General features: G+C 41.8%; 1 protein-coding gene across 1 annotated transcript; it reads left to right on the forward strand.

Annotated features, from left to right (window-relative positions):
* Nucleotides 1–1,971: 1,971 nt before the first annotated feature.
* On the forward strand, nt 1,972–17,818 carry LOC104271721 (probable phospholipid-transporting ATPase VB; the record flags this gene model as incomplete). The annotated part of the gene is given in 14 exon segments (XM_009866475.1): nt 1,972–2,151; nt 2,681–3,260; nt 3,801–3,907; nt 4,664–4,790; nt 5,605–5,789; nt 9,031–9,343; nt 10,438–10,514; nt 11,139–11,264; nt 12,610–12,810; nt 13,518–13,598; nt 13,710–13,814; nt 14,256–14,443; nt 17,321–17,685; nt 17,688–17,818. Coding segments are annotated over 14 exon segments (2,766 nt in total), but the record flags the coding sequence as incomplete, so codon positions are not given.
* Nucleotides 17,819–18,182: the final 364 nt, after the last annotated feature.

The following is an 18,182-nucleotide window of genomic DNA, read 5'->3' on the forward strand; positions in this document are numbered from 1 at the left end:
AATGTTGAAAAGGTGGTAAATTTACCTGATCATCATCCTTAGTTCTTTATTATTTAATTTTCTTGTTTGTTTGGGTTTTTTATATATATTCAGGCTGGTCAATATTTGTTTGAAATTTTTTTATCTCCTGAAGTTCCTCAAGGCTGGAAATTCAGGTCAGCCTTGTTTTCACAGAATGTGAAAAAGAAAATAAAATAAACTTCTCTGATAAATATTGATTTTTGTACCCTTTTGGTTTTTAAAATCTGTTTCTGAGGCCACAACTGACCTGACAATTTTCTATTTTTTCAGAGGAATACTTTTAGTTCAGAAAGTTTCTGCTGAAGAGGAATACCCACTAATATGTTGTCATTTGGGGCACGAACTAGAAGCAGATATTGATAGTGTAAATGCAAAACAAATTGGGTGGGATGATGATGGATAAGAGAGGCTGAGTAAGTAATAATTAGCAGCTTGTGAAGTTCATTTGAACTGTGGCAATGCAAGAGGAATTTATACGAATAGCTGGGCAAAGTGAGCTTCTAATCTTCCATGTTTTGCCTTTAATATTATTCGCAGTGGAACTGTTTTGACAGTTGTGTCTGCACGTATTTGTTCTTCATCAGAATTGTGCGCAGTTAAGCTGCTTGGGATTGCTGTACGTACAACGCACAGACACCCTTACCCGCAGTAACTGTCTGCTGCTGTGCAATATTGAGAAAGTGTTTCTAAAGAATATCAGCTTTAACTTTTCAGCCTCTGACTCCTTATAAGAGACCTGAGAAGATAACTACAAAATCTGGCTTATCCTCGGTACATATCAGTTTGCTAGAGAAAGGACTGCATCTCTGTTTAAAATGTTTCCCCACGCGTTAAACAGAAAAAGTGTCAAAACACTGAGCCAGAGGAAACAAAGCCTCGTGCAGCAGAGAAAGTGCAAAACCTTGTTTCATCTTGGGATTTCAGTGGAGCTCCGTGTTGTGAAATGGGCAGTAGACTTCTTTGCAGTTATTAGGATTATCTAAGAACTGCTGTTCCCTTTAGCAAGCAGCAGTTAGGGTGAAGTTAGCTTGGCCCAACACAGCCATGAAGGTGCCTGGTTGACTTCTGTCGCATATTTCGGGAAGTTTGGAAGACTGTACCAGATTGAAGGAGGAGAGGGTAATAGCTGAGATGATCTAGAAAGCAGCTAAATCACTTCAGCAGTTCTTTAAAGAAGGCATCCGAAAGCATTGGCTCGCAGGATGGTGTCTTTTAAATTTGGAAGCTCTTGTTAAATATGGCCCTGAATTAAATCCAAAGCAGACACTGTTGTAACATGCAATTCCCACTAAAAGTAACACTCCCATAGCCCTACCTCCAATTAAACTGTAGGCAAGTGACATCCTTAACTAGTTTGGCTTGAAAATTTGGGTTTGATTAGAAAGAGTGCAGTAGTAAAATTATAGTAACATTTCAGGAATAAATTCAGTGTTTGTTTTTAGTTTGTTTGTTGTAAAAACTAAGGAAGAGCAGTTTGAGGCAGTTTCTCTTTCTGGGTGCTAAGAAAAATTACTTTGGAAACAAACAGTGATGCTGCTGTAACCAAGTCACTAAGCACAATATATTCTCTCTTGAAATAACTGTCAGTTCCCACACAGAAATGGGAGATCCCAAGTCCACTTCTATCTGGAATGCCCTTTAATTCAGTAGTCAGCAGTATCAAAATTAGGGGATACAATATGGATTATTCTTGATTTCTATTAGAGCTCAAAGGAAATAATATTCTGAAATCATCTTCTATTTCAAGATGTGTTTCCTTCTAATGATCTAGTTATGCAAATTTCAGAAATGTATCTTTTTTCCCTGGATGTTAAGTACAAAAGGCATTTACCTTACATAATTGTAGGTGTAAATTCAATAGGAGGCAAGAAGAAGCTATCAAGTTGATAGGTTCTTCCCTAAGGACAAGGGTAAATGGGAATAATACTCATTAAATAATTCCTCTTCCAGGAAAAGGATGTGACTCCTGATAGCCGGCTGCTGAGGCGAGTGAGAGAAGCTGCACTCCAGACTGAAAATCTTTCTCCTTTTATACATATGAGGGCTTCTACATGCCTTACTGACTTTTTTCTTGCCCTTGCCATCTGCAATACAGTCCTGGTCTCCACAGCTACCGAGCCAAGACAAAGGGTAATCTAACATTAAGCATATGAGGAGAATTGATTATATTTCCATTTAACAACACAAAGTAGTCTTCAGTGAAACCTCAAATGGTGCAAAATGGTTTGGAAATTATCCCTTAGTTCTTTTACCTTTTGTGTAACACCTACTATTTCCCTGCCTGTTTATATCCCTTCCTAAACTGGCTTTTTGATGAATAGCTACGACCACCATGGTATGTGCACTTTTTCATCTTTTATATTTTATATTATGCTGTAAGAACTATGTTGAACATACTGGATTGTCTCTGCTCTCCCAGACCATTGATAGAACTACAAGGGGCTCTATTCCATCTCTGCTTCAGAGGTAGAGATACAAATCACCATCACATTTGGATGCCAACTCAGCTATGACTCCTCTCTTGAATTCCCCCACCAGAGTTAAATAGGGGAAAAATCCAAAAAGTTGTTTTTCTAGCTATCATCATTTAGATACAGAAAAATATATTGAGGTTTGGAATTTTATTTATTTTTAACCGTAGATTTTCTCATATTTCTAGGTCACAGTCCCACCACCAATAAAACCTTCAGGAATCACCCTGGAGAAGATCCATCAGATGTTTCAACGGCTAAAATCAGCGAGCCTTAACCAGTCTTTTTCATCATCTCAGTCTAGCTCCGAGCTAGGTGCTAGCTTCAGTGCGAAGAACACCGAGCAGCGCCTCACTGCGCTGGGTGGCTGTGACAGCGGTGACGGCTGCAGTACCAGCAGCCAAGGCAATGAGCTCCAGCGCAAGGGCAGCACAGACATGGCTTCCTTGGATGAAGTTTTTAAATCCGTGACCAACGATTCCTTGCCAACGGACTTCTGTTACGAGGCTGAGAGCCCCGATGAGGCAGCCCTCGTCTATGCTGCTCAGGCATATAGTTTTACTTTGGTGTCCCGAACTGCTGAACACGTCACCGTGCGGTTGCCGCAAGGCACGCTCCTGACTTTCGATATTCTCTACACGTTGGGATTTGACTCGGTGAGGAAGAGAATGTCTGTAGTCGTGAGACACCCTCTAACCAAGGAGATTGTTGTCTACACAAAAGGAGCTGACTCTGTTATAATGGACTTGCTGGAAGACTCTGCCAAAAGTAATTACCCCGTGAGCTATTTCTGTTGTGTCTCCTATGAAAAAAGCACAAGAAGTTTGCAGCCCTCATTTCTGCACGAAATATTATATCTAGGCATCAGAAGTATAAAAAAAAAAGAATAAGCTTTCTCTCTAGCATTATCCCTGCAGATCAGAACTGAGGTATTTATTTAACCTGAGTAGTGCTTAGAATGTGGAATGGCCTAATTAAAATTCACTGACGGCACTAACCCGTGTGACTTGTGTACTCTGCAATAATACTGTCATAAGGGCCTGACCATTGTATTTCAGCTTGTCAGCAAGTGTGAAAACATTAACAAACAAACAAAACAAAAAAATACCTCAAATAATGTTACGTAAAGGAAGCAAGAGTCTTTAGCAAGCTTTCAGCTTATGCACAGCCAATAGTTTTGAGCTTTTAAAGACATTGCTACTGTACTGGAACCCAGTTTTCTCTAATGCCCACTCTTTTTTGATCTTTAGCCTGAGGTCTGAAATGATCTGTGCTTAAAATACAGAATCTTCTCCTTGTATTTCACAGCTGACGTTAGTGCAGAGAAGAGAATGAAAAGAATAAAAGAAAAAACACAGAAGCATCTGGACTACTATGCCCGTGATGGCCTACGAACACTGTGCATAGCTAAAAAGGTAGGAGGGCAGTAGCTTAATATTGTTCACAGCTTTGCTCTGTACATGTCAATAGATATATTAGAAAAATGTAATGGTTATAATTCTTTCTGCTTCAGAGAACAGATACAGCCTCCTTTTTTTCTTTTTTTTTTCTTCCTTTCTTTATGCCTCTATTTGATTGCTCTGCAGTGTTTTTTTCCTGTTTTTCCTCTGTGTGAGCAGATGATGGATTTTTGGTCAGCCTCAAAACATTCATTTCTGTTTCTCTTATGGAAACTCTAGCTGACCTTCTCTACAGTCATTCCAAGTAAGAAATAAAAAGCCCACAGAGGAGCCAACCTTTTTCTATTTTGTTTGGCATTCAGCTTTCAAAAACCTTGCCCTCAGCCTGGGTTAGTACATCTTAGCCTGATAGTTTAATACAGAAGTTGTCTCTGTGCAACAAATAGCTTGTATTCAAGCTCTGGAGAAATGTGGAGCAACCTTCAGAAACGGTGTGTTCCAGAGGAGAGTCCTAAGGGCTCTGTGATCAAGAGTTTCTCTAGGTCATGTTTTTAAGTCGAAGCTATGGGCCATTTATACAAAGAGGAAGGCAGGTCTGTTTTTCTCATTGCTACTAATTCTTGCAGTCTTCTCTTGAAAAAGTTGCATTATTTTAAAGACAACATAGCATGTTACCAGTCTGGCTAGGAGTTAAGTCTCTGTGATCCAGAATGTTGGCACTCTTCTCTTATTTAAATTTAAAATGAGCTGGGTTTAAATTGTGGTGTGCAGGTCTTGAATGAAGATGACTTTCAGAAATGGGCCAATTTTCGTCGGGAGGCAGAAGCTGCAATCGACAACAGAGATGAGCTGCTATTGGAGACTGCACAGCATCTGGAGACCAAACTCACCTTGCTGGGTAGCTAAAAATACGAATTGTCATTGCGTGAAGTATCACTTGCTCTCTTGTGATATTCTTGGCAGTCAGACAGACAACAGCTTATACTAATTTATATCAAAAAGTCTTCCTCTGAGGTTTTGAAATCTCAGGGCCTGGGTATACAGTCCAATGACAGTGTCTAAACAAGTTCTTGTGCATTTTGAGCAGCAGTAACTTTGGAAAAGTGTACTGAAACATCATGTGCTTAAGACAGTATCTATCTTTGATGTATCATAGTTACAGCATCTTCAAATTGACCTCTAGTGGAAGAGATAAGGAGTGCTGTAGCATTCAGATTGTGATTTACCATCAGGATGAGCGTTGGCATCTGCTGCTAAGTTTTCGCATTTTCGAAAAGAAAACTTATTGCAATCTTTCTTCTCCTGATGGGTGAAGCATCTAACTTGACAGCAGGGACAGCGTTCATTTAAATAGTCAAAGTCCATCTTTTACAGTTGCTTTGACAGGACCTAATGCAGTACTTTAAAAATGCACAGGGTGTAATTCCTCTTCCAGTCCGTTGTCATTTTGGATTATTAAGAAGAAATGAAACGCAGTGTTCTAGCAATGAGTAAAATGAAGAGCCAGAACTTGATTGCTGACACGTTCAGATCTCAATCCAAATGCAGATCTTGTGCCTGTGTGTTTATTTGCTAGGTGACACCTTGGCTCAGCTTTTAATAAGTTCAGGATCACGACTGGAACTCGAAGACCTTTTCCGAAGAAAAGAAAATAGCAACGTGATTTCCAAAGGAAAGAAAACTAGCTCAGTACTTCTTTTCTGTTTTCCCAGGAGCAACAGGGATTGAAGATCGGCTGCAAGATGGAGTGCCTGACACTGTCGCAGCTCTTCGAGAAGCTGGGATACAAATCTGGGTGTTGACAGGAGACAAACAGGAAACAGCAGTTAACATTGCATATTCCTGTAAACTTTTGAATCAAAGGGATACTGTCTTCACCATTAACACCGAAAATAGGGTGAGTACAGAGAGACACACAGAATTTGCTATTTTTCCCTTTCTTTGTGTCTTGCAGCTTGTCACTGCTTTGCATTAGGCTGCATTCAACTGAAACCAGCCAAGTGAAAGCCCCCACATTAGCCCAGAGACTCTTTGGACCACATGCAACAGGATGAATTGAAACACAAGAGAGTTATGTGGAGTTTTACTCAATTAAAATGAATGATTCTTCCAACTGAAAATATTCTTTCAAAAAAATACTTGAATTGTGAGCTTTAGAAAGAAGGTAATATGAAGTACCTGATTCCTTAACAGTATGGATATCTGGCTTTTTGCCTTGCAATGGAAATTTCAGTTGCAATGATATTTTAATTCTAGGTGGTATCTTTAGGAAGGCATTTGAAAAGTAATGTATGCGTCAGTTTGGCAAAAGTGTGCACGTGTAGATTTAATTAAATTCAGAATTATCTAGTCGCATGTTCCCTAATAGATTTTGGCTTAATCAGAAATTTATTACTGAACAATTTAATGCCGTATCTTTTTGTGTAAGCAGCATTACACCTCCTTGGAAACCTAAATACGGTTCTTGTGGGCTGGTTAAAAACACAGCCACTAGCTTGACATCCCATGTTAGCACATATTTGTTGATGTGCACAGATAGTCCCTGTATTTCCACGGGCAATACGAAGGTCAGGCGGTAGGCAGGGCAAACATACCCCAAAATGAGGATAATCACTTCAAGGGCGTGTCTGCCAGCTCTTGTGATTCATTCAAATATAGTGAATAATCTGTGGCCATTCCTGAAACGGTCGGAATGGAAGAGAGACAAGAAAATCCTAACTTTCTGAGAGGGTAAACACCATTAAGGATGATGAAAGTAAGACTTTAGAAAAGCTTTTGCAGGTTGTGGAGCAGTGTACGTAGGGTACCAGGCAAACCTTGCCTTGCTTTTGGAAAGCAGAGCGGCCCCCTCTGAGCACAGCCTAGCTTCACATCCCTCCGGGCATCCTGATGGGGCAGGTGGCTTGTGAGATGGAGTTAGGGGAGTTCAGACACGACGGTTAAACCAGACCCATTTGCTCAGGCAGAGTGAGCTCTGATCAATTCCGAAGCGCAAGAGCAAAATCCAAAACGCCAGCTGTGATGTCCTTTTTCATTTTCTTGCTCGTGACCTCTCACATCCTGTGCAGCCTCAGGTGCCCCCGAGGTGCCCCAGGCAGCAGCTCCTGCCCTCTCCCAGCATGTAGCTCCGTCCTTCCCACAGTGCCGTGCCCGAGTTACCGTGAGACCAGCGGCACCGGGAGTTACTGTGAGACCAGCCTTTCTGTGGGTGGAAGGGAAGGTGAGCAAGGAAGGCAGGGCTTTTTTTCTGCAATCGGGCAACTCACCAGTCTCAGTTGCCTCATTTTCTTTCCCACAGAAGGAGGGTTACCAGTACAAGCTTGCTTTTCTCTATCAAGCTATTTTGAGGCTTAATTAAATATAGTTAAAATCCGGACTGGTTTTCTTGTGATAGGCAATTGCACGGAGCAGTTAGCTGGCCTACTTTCTAACTGCTTTTGTCTGCAGTCAGTAGCTCTCCAAACAAGAATAAAATCCTATGCAAATGTCTCTCTCTTTTAATGTCACGGAAATAGGGAAACACGCAAAGATGATACGGAATTTGGTACGGAATGCATTCCTTGCTTCAATGTGTAATTTCATTTGATACGCATATCTGCTCTAAGGGAAGGCAGAATGAATATATTTAGGATGGAAATTAGAAGATGGTTTCTGTCAGGGAAGCGATGCTGCAGGCGGGACCACCTCGGCTCCGGGAACGGCGGGCACTTACCCGCCCAGCTCGGGCGCGAGGGACACGCGCATGGGTGCTCATGGGAACACGTGGCTCCATGGGCTGGAGATGCTCCACAATCAGATTGAGTTCCCTCCCTTTCCAGCTGAAGGCGAGGGTACTGGCTCCGAGTCTCCCAAGGGCAGCGGCGGGAGGAAAGAAAAACGTGCACGAAGCGTTTAACCCATTCATTTTGCCAAAGCTAACCCTTGAACTGATTTCACTGGGAAGAGACTCTCCTTACATTCTAAACGCAGAAACTTACTCAAACACTGAAAATTAAGGAAGAAGCAACATGAGTAGGCAGTTTGGGGGATTCGTTTGAAAAAACACACCAGGGCAAACCAGGAATTTCCCCCATATTTTTGGTTTGTCCACAGAAAGACAATACTTCTTTGATGTTTTTTACAAGTTTTAAGCGTGCAGGCTAGATGCAGCTTTTTATTAGATGTCAGAGGTACATTTGATTCCAGAACCTCCCACTTAAGTGTAATTTAAATCTTGCAAACATCCTACACATGTGCCTTATGCAACATCAAGTGAAAATAACATTTTAGAACTGAATCATCACTCAATAAAGCTGACAGAAAAGGTGGAAAAGGGAACGATTAGCTCCTCAGGTATTCAGTGCCATGCTTCAGAAGGAGGACTTTTAGGACTAGCAGGCAGAAAAACAACTTTCAGATTTTTCGGGGTTTTCTCTGGCAGTACTTAGCCAATTTAAGAGATCTGTATAGGAGAGGTAAAAGTGCTCCCCTTAAACCTATTTCTGTTTCATACTAAGTCAGTTCCGGCTGTTTGCACCTAAAGGGGACTTTAGTCCAAAATGAGGCAGATTTGCTAAGAAGAAAAGATTTAGCTTGTGTTTGAGGCTCAGTGTTGAGCAATAGGAAGCATTATGTCTGTCCCTAACTGTGAGACACGCTTGGTTTGTGACCTGCGAAAGTCCAAACTCTCAAAATTACTGGGAAATTTTGAAATTCTAAACCTCTTGTTTCTGTACCATAATTTATTTCTGAGGGAGGCAAATACTGGAATATCTCTCATCATTCATAATGGAACTAGGTTTTGAAAATCTCCTTTTAAAAAGGGGGGATTTTTTTTTTTTAATTTCCGAACTCGCAGCACGGCAAATACAACTGTGTCCTCCTGATGTGAGGCTTATTTTCTTTTCTTTTAAAGTAATTCCTTACTACAGCTAACTAGCTGATAAGACGTGCAGTGTTTTCACTGAAGGATTTGATGACGTAATTGAAATAATCTCCAATCTGATGAATCAGTGCGTTTCTCAGTCAGTTTTCCCTAACGTTTATCTGATAGTCTTAAAGCCCCTGGCATGATTATGCAAACGTACACTTTGCAAGGTGCTGTGCTGTAAAGGGAGGTGTAGATAACTATTTCTAAAACCACTTCTGTTTTCTCCCAGGAAACTTGTGAATCTCTCTTGAATTTAACCTTGGAAGAAGTGAGGAAGAATTACGAGGTTGAAAAACCACGGAGGAAGTGTTTTGGCCTTATCCCAGCATCCTTCTCGGCCTCAGAGCCCCCCAGGCTGGAGTTTGGGCTGGTAACGGACGGACGGACACTGGATATCATCTTCCAGGGGGGCCTGGAGAAGAAGTTCCTGGAGCTGGCGGCGCACTGCCGCTCGGTGCTATGCTGCCGTTCCACCCCGCTGCAGAAGAGCATGGTGGTCAAGCTCGTCCGGAGGCAGCTTAAAGCGATGACTTTGTCGATAGGTACCTCCGTCCTGAATCTCACAGCGGGGAGCAGGTTCTTTTTCATGAGTTATGGAGATGTGGGGAATACACTGTATGAGCTATTTCTTGTGCCTCAGATAGACGCAGTGAATAGCCTCTCCTGATCAAAAACCACATGAAAGTCCTTCTTCAGCTTCCACTGAAGAAATCTGTCCCCCTTTTAGGCGAGATTAAGGCACTCCAAATTCAGGATCTCCCAGCAGTCCCTTTCATGCACACCAATACAAATGTATGTACACATTCCCTCCAGAACGCCCTCGGCTTTGGGCACGGCAAGCACTCCATAGTAGTCACTGTTTTGTCTTTTCAAAAAGTCCTTTTCCTGTCAGATTTCCCCAGCTGGTGAAAACAGAGTTATCCCCAGAGTGATATTAAGCAATGACTCATTTGCTTTTTACCTCCAAATAATGGGAAATACTTTGAGTTTCCTGCCCCACTTTTGGTAAGTGATCTCCCTAAAATCCTTGCAGAACTGATTCTTATGACTTAAAACTAAGAACTAAACCTCTGTGGACTAAACAGAGAAGGAAGAGCCTGATATATTCTAAAATTATGTATTCTTTCCCAGCTAACATAATTCACAATCTCGCCGTTGTAGGCAACAGCCACGGCTATTCTTTCCATGGAAATTTGGTTATGTATTTAACATATTGCTGCAAGTTGAAATGAGCAGAATAACTCCTCAAATTGGCTTGTTACATTGTCATCTGCAATCACATTTGGAGAATTCAGTGAAGGAGGGTTGCATGTTGCTGAGCATACGGAGTTCACCGAGCAGAAACGTACAAACAATGCGGATGTAGACGGTGTCAGGGTGTCCATTCCACCACACAGCTGGTCCCAGTGTCAGGTTTAGCCCTGCTGGATCTGGGCCATCTGGGAGGGAGAATGTTCCAGCCAGGCTTAGAGACTAGAAGTCATGATTGCTTGATGCTGAGCACCAGTTATCCTAATTAAAAGGCATGGTGGTACAGGATAGCCGTTGCAGGGTTATTTTTCTGTTGTGTTATAGGCATTTTGTGCTAACACCCTTTCCTGCAACTTTATTACTCCCTCCTGTCTTCCCGTTCTAGGTGATGGTGCAAATGACGTAAGTATGATTCAAGCAGCTGATGTTGGAATTGGAATATCTGGACAAGAAGGCATGCAGGTATCCCTTCACTCTATTTCCTTTATATTTCCTTTATTTCCTACTCCTCCATGTGGTCTCTTGCTGCTTAATAAGCTTCATAGCAGCCCTGTACTCTTGAGCATCACCTTAAAAATGCAAGTTGGCATCATTACCAACCTAAATTCTTGTGCAGTTAGTAATTATGGATCCAGCTCAAAAAGACTGTTTTGAGCCAACAATTAGCATGCATGGACAAACGTATGTCTGCTCATAAGCCTGGAAAATTAGCAGATGCCTGTCCAGTGTTAGGTTAGCATCTGGTTTCTGAATCATCTCTGCTACCGCTTTTCTAGGTTTTATTGATTCTCTTTCTGTGTTTTCTGCCCCAAATTCTTTCCCACATCTCCACCTTCCTCATTCTCCTAAGATGGAATCACAGAATCATAGAATCATAGAATGGCTTAGGTTGGAAGGGACCTTGGAGGTCTTCTAATCCAACCTCCCTGCCATGGAGAGTTCTGCAGAGATGGAAAGTCGCAACCATTTTCTCAAGGGTGGTGGGTTTTTTTGATAGCAACAAATAATTTCAATATCCATGTTCAAATTTCCTCATATTGGTCAGAGAAAAGATGAGTTGTAAATTAACTTTTCTTTTTGCCAAAGGCTGTGATGGCTAGCGACTTTGCAATATCCCGATTTAAGCATCTCAAAAAACTGCTTCTCGTCCATGGCCACTGGTGTTACACTCGTCTGGCAAAGATGGTGATTTACTTTTTCTACAAAAATGTCGTAAGTTTATTAAAATTCAGCAATTTTTCATCCTAGCACAATTAAGTCCAGGGCTGGGTTGTTTTTCTGGTTTGGTTTTAGGTTTTGTAGGTTTCTTTTCACGAAGCTACAGTTCCTGTTCCTTCACTTTGCAAGTTTATACCATGCTACCTCCTTCTTAGTAATGTGCTTCATTAAGCATTGAGGAAAATATAGGTTCTAAATATATTTTGAAATAGCGTTATTCCAGAGGGAAAAAGGACTCAAGGCTTAGTAACTTTGATATGGAGTTCAAGAAACCTTATTAATAATACCCATGAGCCTCAAAATAAAATTTGCATAAGGAAGAGCTGATTATTAGTGCTAGAATGTAGAAGATGACTCTGCACTAAGAATTGGTTGCCTGTGAAACATCTGAACTTTTACACTTAATTTGATAGGAACCACTTTCAAGTAATGATGCAGTCATATCTGGCATTTTTATTAAAAATTTAATGTATATGCAAATGACTGTGCATTGAAGAATAATGTAAAGTGGAAAAACCTGATAGTAATACAGTTTCTACAAGACTGTGCAAACAAGTCCATTTGACATGAAATACACTCTGAGAATGAAAGGCGATTTACTTAGAATTCCAAGTATCTGTTTGGGAGTTTTGTAATAGTTTTGAATAAGGTTCACTTCTTATTGCTCTTAAAATTTGTAGTGGAAATTGAATTTTTTTTTTCCTACCCTTGACGGGGCATCCTTTCAGAGTCCAGCAGATATTTATTTGCAACAGAAAATAGCTCTACAGGCTGGGAGGCTGCTGGTCTATCGCCTTACTGGTGTATTAGGGATCAGGAGGGCTTTGGTTCCGCCCAGACAACCAGTTTGTAAAAGGATTTTAAAATCTGATGCTCAGATCTGCAAACCCAATTTAGTTAATTATACTGTGATATTTTCTAAAGAAAACTGATGGCTTTTAAGAAGCCCTATCACAGTGGACTGCTGTAAATTAGACCCTTAAGATTCCCTTTGTGGAATAAAGTACAGAGCTATCTACTGATGGTACCTTTAACCAAGATCAGATATTCTTGGGAGATTCTGCTAATAACCAAAGTACTCCATGAACCTCATAGGTGGAACTAGAAATACATACACCACCTACGCACTGCAAACTCCACAATCCGCTGTGCCAGTAGGGAACAGCATGGGGAAAGGAAGAGGAAGCAAAGGAGAGGCCACAGGAAAGGAGCAGCTTCACGCCTCTCACAGCCCAGAGAGAAACAAAATCACGTTAGCGCGGAGGATATGCTTCCGTGTGCGTGGGGAGCCACGTTCAGCTTGTAACGGGATCCTGTGTTTGTGTTTGCTGATCCCCAGAGCTACGTCAACCTGCTTTTCTGGTACCAGTTCTTCTGTGCGTTCTCAGGCACCACGATGATAGATTACTGGCAGATGATTTTTTTCAATCTCTTCTTCACCTCAATACCCCCTCTTCTCTTTGGAGTCCTGGATAGAGATGTTTCTGCAGAAACACTTCTAGGATTGCCTGAGTTGTACAAGAATGGACAAAATTCAGAGGTATGTCTTGATTGCTGAAATACCTGCTCAATAAGTGAAAGGACCACGGCCTTTTTGGTTTTGTTAGGAGGGAAGGAAGAGAAGATTTTGCACTTACTTGGAATTTGGTTCCTAGTTTACTGGTGTAACTAAAAGGTAGGCTTGTAGCTGTCAGGAGAACTGGTGAGGAACATCTGATTGAACTTACTTCCTGGAAGTGAGGCTGGAGACTTGGTCATAGTTGGAAGATGTAAATGGGAAGGTTTTTTCTGCCATTAAATAAATAGAGCAAACCAGTTTGGTACCAGCGTGCTGCAAGATAATGTGACATGCTTGCAAACCAGCCCTGTGTTTGGTTTTTCTGATCTGAAGAGCAAGTATTTGTGTGTGTGTATGTACATATGTACAAGGCATATAGATATATAGGGACAGATTCTCAGCGAAGACATAGGGAGAAATAAATAAAACAGGATGAGAAATGTAATGAATGAGGGTAAGATCTGGCTAATCTTCCTAAGGTCCATCTTGAGTTAAGACAAAGAAAATGCCTGTTCAGATACAAGCTTTTGGTCTAAATCGGCTGCTCAGGAGGCATTTACTCATGAAGGAAGACCAGTTAGCTGTAATCAGTAGTTTGAATAGAAGAAAAAGGGACAGCTATTATGACTACAGGACAGACTAGAGATGTGTGTGCCTTCATAATGACTGCTATCTACAAACTCCTGCAGATATACAAGCTGTCAACTTTCATTATTACAATGTTGGATGCCTTCTATCAGAGCCTCATTTGCTTCTTTGTCCCTTATTGGGTAAGTACCAGGGTCATTAATAGTCTCATTCTCCTATCCTCCTTTAAAAAACAGAAAAATTCACCTCTGAATAGTTAAGAGTTCATCACAGTCTATCTGCCTGCTTTCTAGACATATGAGGGCTCTGACATAGACGTGTTTTCCTTCGGAAACCCGATCAATACCGTCTCCCTCCTGACCATTCTCTTGCACCAGGCTCTAGAAATGAAAACGTGGGTATGTCTTTGACCTGTCCTGTTTTTCTTTTGTGAACACAGAGTAGTGTGTAGACATGGCATTGCCTTTCAGAGTCATTTGCCAGAATTCTGGGTCACAAAAAGTAAGTAACAGATGCACTGACATTTCACGATGTGCCAGAATTGATTATTAGCCTCAGGATAATGCCTTCATGTGCCCAGCGACAGAATTTGCTTCTTCTATTCCTTTGGACAGGGCAGCACACAATTTTTACATACTTTAAGAAACACATCCACATGTATCGAAGAACTGTATTTGCTGTCCCCGTTGTTCTGTAAGTTAATTTCTAGATATTTCTCCTTTTCAGCAGCATGGACTGTTGGACATGTTTTTTCCAATCTGACTTTGTATCCTCCTGTCTTACACACAGAGTCAGGGTCTCACAAGCATCACTCTCATGTCATGCAATTCTGCCTACAGACCCTGTGCCACTTGGTGACCATGGTTGGCAGCGTGCTGTTCTACTTTGTCTTCTCTCTGGTCTACAATGCCTCCTGCGTGGTCTGCAACCCCCCCACCAACCCCTACTGGATTATGGAGAAGCAGCTTTCAGAGCCCACCTTCTATTTACTGTGTCTCATTACCCCAGTCATCGCTCTCTTGCCAAGGTTTGAACTGTTCTCCTCCCAATTTTCACTTTGGATTTGTAGGCATTTGAGTGAGAGAACAATGGTGATGTGTACAGATATGTGGTACGTCGGGCAGATGTGTTGCACAGGGATAAGTGATCGGTGTGGAAGTCAGATGCCTGAGTTCAACTTTCCAGTTCGTGAACCATTAATTTATTCAGTTATATAACCCTGGATAAGTCACTGTATATCTGCTGCTTTTGTTTTCCCATCAGGAAAACCTTTCTTTGAGAGTGTTTCAGAGGTCACCAGTACAAATCTGCTACATAATGGTTCACTACCATAAACACGATGTTGTTGAGTTAATCACAACTAGAAAGCAAGTCTTTGAAATATTCCTATATGCTTTGAGAGCTAAAAAAATGTGTGCAGTTTCTTAAATACTTTACAGTGCATTACTAAGCCAAATCGTTTCTTTATGAAATAATTTTCTGCATCCAGAAATTTAGTTTTACTCTGTGAGACAAATCAAGGATGTTAACGATGGCTTTAACTGAGGCCGAGTAATGTCTGGAGAGGGATAATTACTTTGATAGGTTGCTAAAACAAAATTATTTGGAAAACATAATGATTCTCTTCCCATATATGAATATGGAGCCTTACCGCTTTTTATTCTTAATAACGTAATCATTCTTCAAGCAGATATGCTTTTTCTGAGTTGTGCCACTTATTTAAAAACTCTATTTGCACCTGGACAATGAAAGAAATGGCTTCATTTGACTATCTTGCCAGTCTCCTCATCCTGATTGTCATATAGTGCAGCACACTGGTATTGCAAGAATCAGAAATATATTTTTAGTATCGGATTTTTTAAGTGCTTTAAGGCATTAGAATCTGAACCTTAACTTTGTCTAAACCGGAACTTTTCGAGACTAGATAATATTTTTCTTCTAATTATTACTATTATTTCCCCATTTGAGTTGAGGTGCTCTTGTGACTTTATGTTATGTTACATAACTTCAGGTCAGGATAAACACCACATAGTTCAGTAAGGTCTCATGTCTTCTAGGCAGGACCTCCTTTTCCAGTCTATTTTTCTCCTGTGTAATTTATGTTTTCCTATCAGCCCTCATTCACAGTGTCATTTTTGACCCTGAGCTTTCTACTGAGAGCCACATCAAACACATGGTTAGAGAACTCACATCTCCATCTTGGGAATTCAGCAAGGTTAAGATCTTCGCTGCCTCAGCAGGATCCTGAGCTCAAAGATTTGTATCTTGGTATCTTCAAAGTTGGAGAACTGCTGTTCCTTCATGTAGCTACCCCAGATTATTTTCTGCAGGGTCCTCAGTTCACAGAACACCCAGCCTCCAGTTTGTTCTGCAACTTCACTGTGTCAGCATATCACAGCCGCCGTGCAACTACCCTTTGTTAAAATACACTTAATTCTAAGTTGCAGTTGGTTCATCTCACCCCGCTGCCTGCTCCCTGTCTCCTTCAGAAACTGGTTGGAGCCTTGAGATTCTAGTCTCTTTCTCAGAGGTTTTGTTGAAAGCCTTGCTCTCCTTGGTTCTTCCTTTGGTACTGCTTTCTGCACTAGCTGACATCTCGGGGCTCTGCAGGCATGTGGGGGGGCTTGCCTGTGCCCCACCTGCAGGCAGGCTGTCTCCGGGGTGTTCTCTGGCAGTGCTTTGCATCCTCTGTGCATCTGCATCTCAAAACTGCCGCCAAGCTTTGTTTTGGGACACAAACTGCCCAGTGCTGGGTACTGAGTCTGAGAGGAAGCAAGGGATCTGTATTTCGTGTTCATTCATTGGCAAGGGAAGGCACTGTGCCTCTTGGCACCAGATGTGTTTCTCTAGCTGTGGAAGGCAGGCTGGGCTCTTCCAGGAAACCTGCCCTGCAGAGCTGTGGGAAGGGCAGGAGCGAGTGCGCGCAGTTCATGGGATGTAAGGCATGGTTCTCTTTCCTTCCTCTGTGCTCCTGTCTGGTTTACCTGCAGCTTGCAGAGGACAGCTGGAGAGGAAAGGCAGAGAACACGAGCTACGCCAGACCTACGCAGGTGGACCCAGGCCCTCAGTAGTTGTGCTCTTAGCTGCCCGACAGGGACCAGCCGCTGCACAGTTCCCAGACCTGAGATGCTGTGGGACTGACCAGCCTGAGCCACAGACCCGGCCAATACGTGTTTATCTGCTCCTACCTGTGCAGGTAGGCTTGAGCACTCCATCACTTCAAGAGCCCGTTCTGTACTTACTCTGGCTCGTTAGGCTTTTAAATCTTGTTTTACTTACTTAAGCATACATTTAGCAGCAGGATGTGAAGACGGCAGCGCTCTTAATGCAATTTCAGAGAGTCCCCATGTTTGTTTTAAAATGCATATTGAGACCATCTACGTAAAGGTCAAATCCTATTAGAAAGGTACTTTGAAAGAGACTTTAGTTTTCAGACAAAACTGGCATCACATGGATGTATGCTCTCACTGCACATAATATATTCACTTCTCTGTCCTGCAAAGGGCAGGTAGGACACTTTTTTTCTTTCTTTCTTTTTTTCCCTGCTTTCTGAGCAAATCCACAAGCTAAGGTTTTTAAATTTCTGTAGAAATATAATCTCAGTCTCCTCAGATACTGCATCTCTTGGTGAGCTTTTGTATATCTTTCTTGCACTGTTCAACAATCAAGTAGATCTATTATAATTTATGTAGTGTTTATGTACATGTAGTTGATGCTATACAGGTCAAGATAAGCATGCAGTTTCAATAAGGTGCATGAGTGAACCCTCATCTATCAGTTGTAAGGTGGCAGGATCAGATGCCTGCAGAGCAGTGGAAAATTAGCAACTGAATCTGGTTCACATGATGCAGATTATGGAAATAAACCACTGGGAAAGCAATCCATTCCTTTCTTCTTTCATCAGGTTCCTTATTTTTGCGCTACGAGGAACATTTAGAGCGTCTCTGATTCTGAAAGTGCAGCAACTAGAAAAACTTCCCAAAGGGCAACAGGATCTTGAAATCCAGAAATTGAGAACAAGAAAACAAGCCACTTCGGGTGCACCTGTAGCGTCACCTGCACCTAATGATGACCTTGACCAAAACATCAGCCGCTTATGTGTGTCCCCATTTTTAGAGCCAACAGCAGCAGCCCTCTCTCATGGGGACACAGAAAGTCAGGCACTTTCCACCTCGGAAGTGAATGCTCTCAGGAAGCAGACACCTGAAGAAGGCTACTATTTCTTCAATAGGTGGGCAGAAGAAGAACCTACTGCTGCAGACTCTTCAGCAAAAACCATTACCCCTTTTTACCCAGCAGGATAACAACTCCTGGACAGGAGGGCAGCAAACTGGCTGAAGACAACACTAACACCTTTCGCCACGGAAGCCATCGGCGATCTGTGAGCGCAGTGACACTCTGAGGAAACATTCAGAAATGTGATCCACAGCCCATGTGTAGAAGGAGAGCATAGGGAGAATAAAAAGTTTATTTAACCTTAACCATGATGCTTGCTCCAAAAGGAGAAGTGTGTGGAGCAGTGCAATAACACCTCTACTATGCAGCTTATCCTAAGTGCATATATAGTTTGCGTTTGTCATTACACGACCCCTTGATCTTCCTGGTTTTGTCTCATTAGAGGAATGTTACATGAGCAGTTGCTGAGAAATGTACAATGCCTTTCTTTCATCAAGGAATATTCTTCTTTACATTAGTAGGGAATAATTGTACTAGTGATGTTTCAATATTGCTATGCTATTGAGGTAATACAAAGAGAATCCATTCTA

Source organism: Apaloderma vittatum, unplaced genomic scaffold, assembly GCF_000703405.1.
Source record: "Apaloderma vittatum isolate BGI_N311 unplaced genomic scaffold, ASM70340v1 scaffold30133, whole genome shotgun sequence".
Classification (NCBI taxonomy): Eukaryota; Metazoa; Chordata; class Aves; order Trogoniformes; family Trogonidae; genus Apaloderma; species Apaloderma vittatum.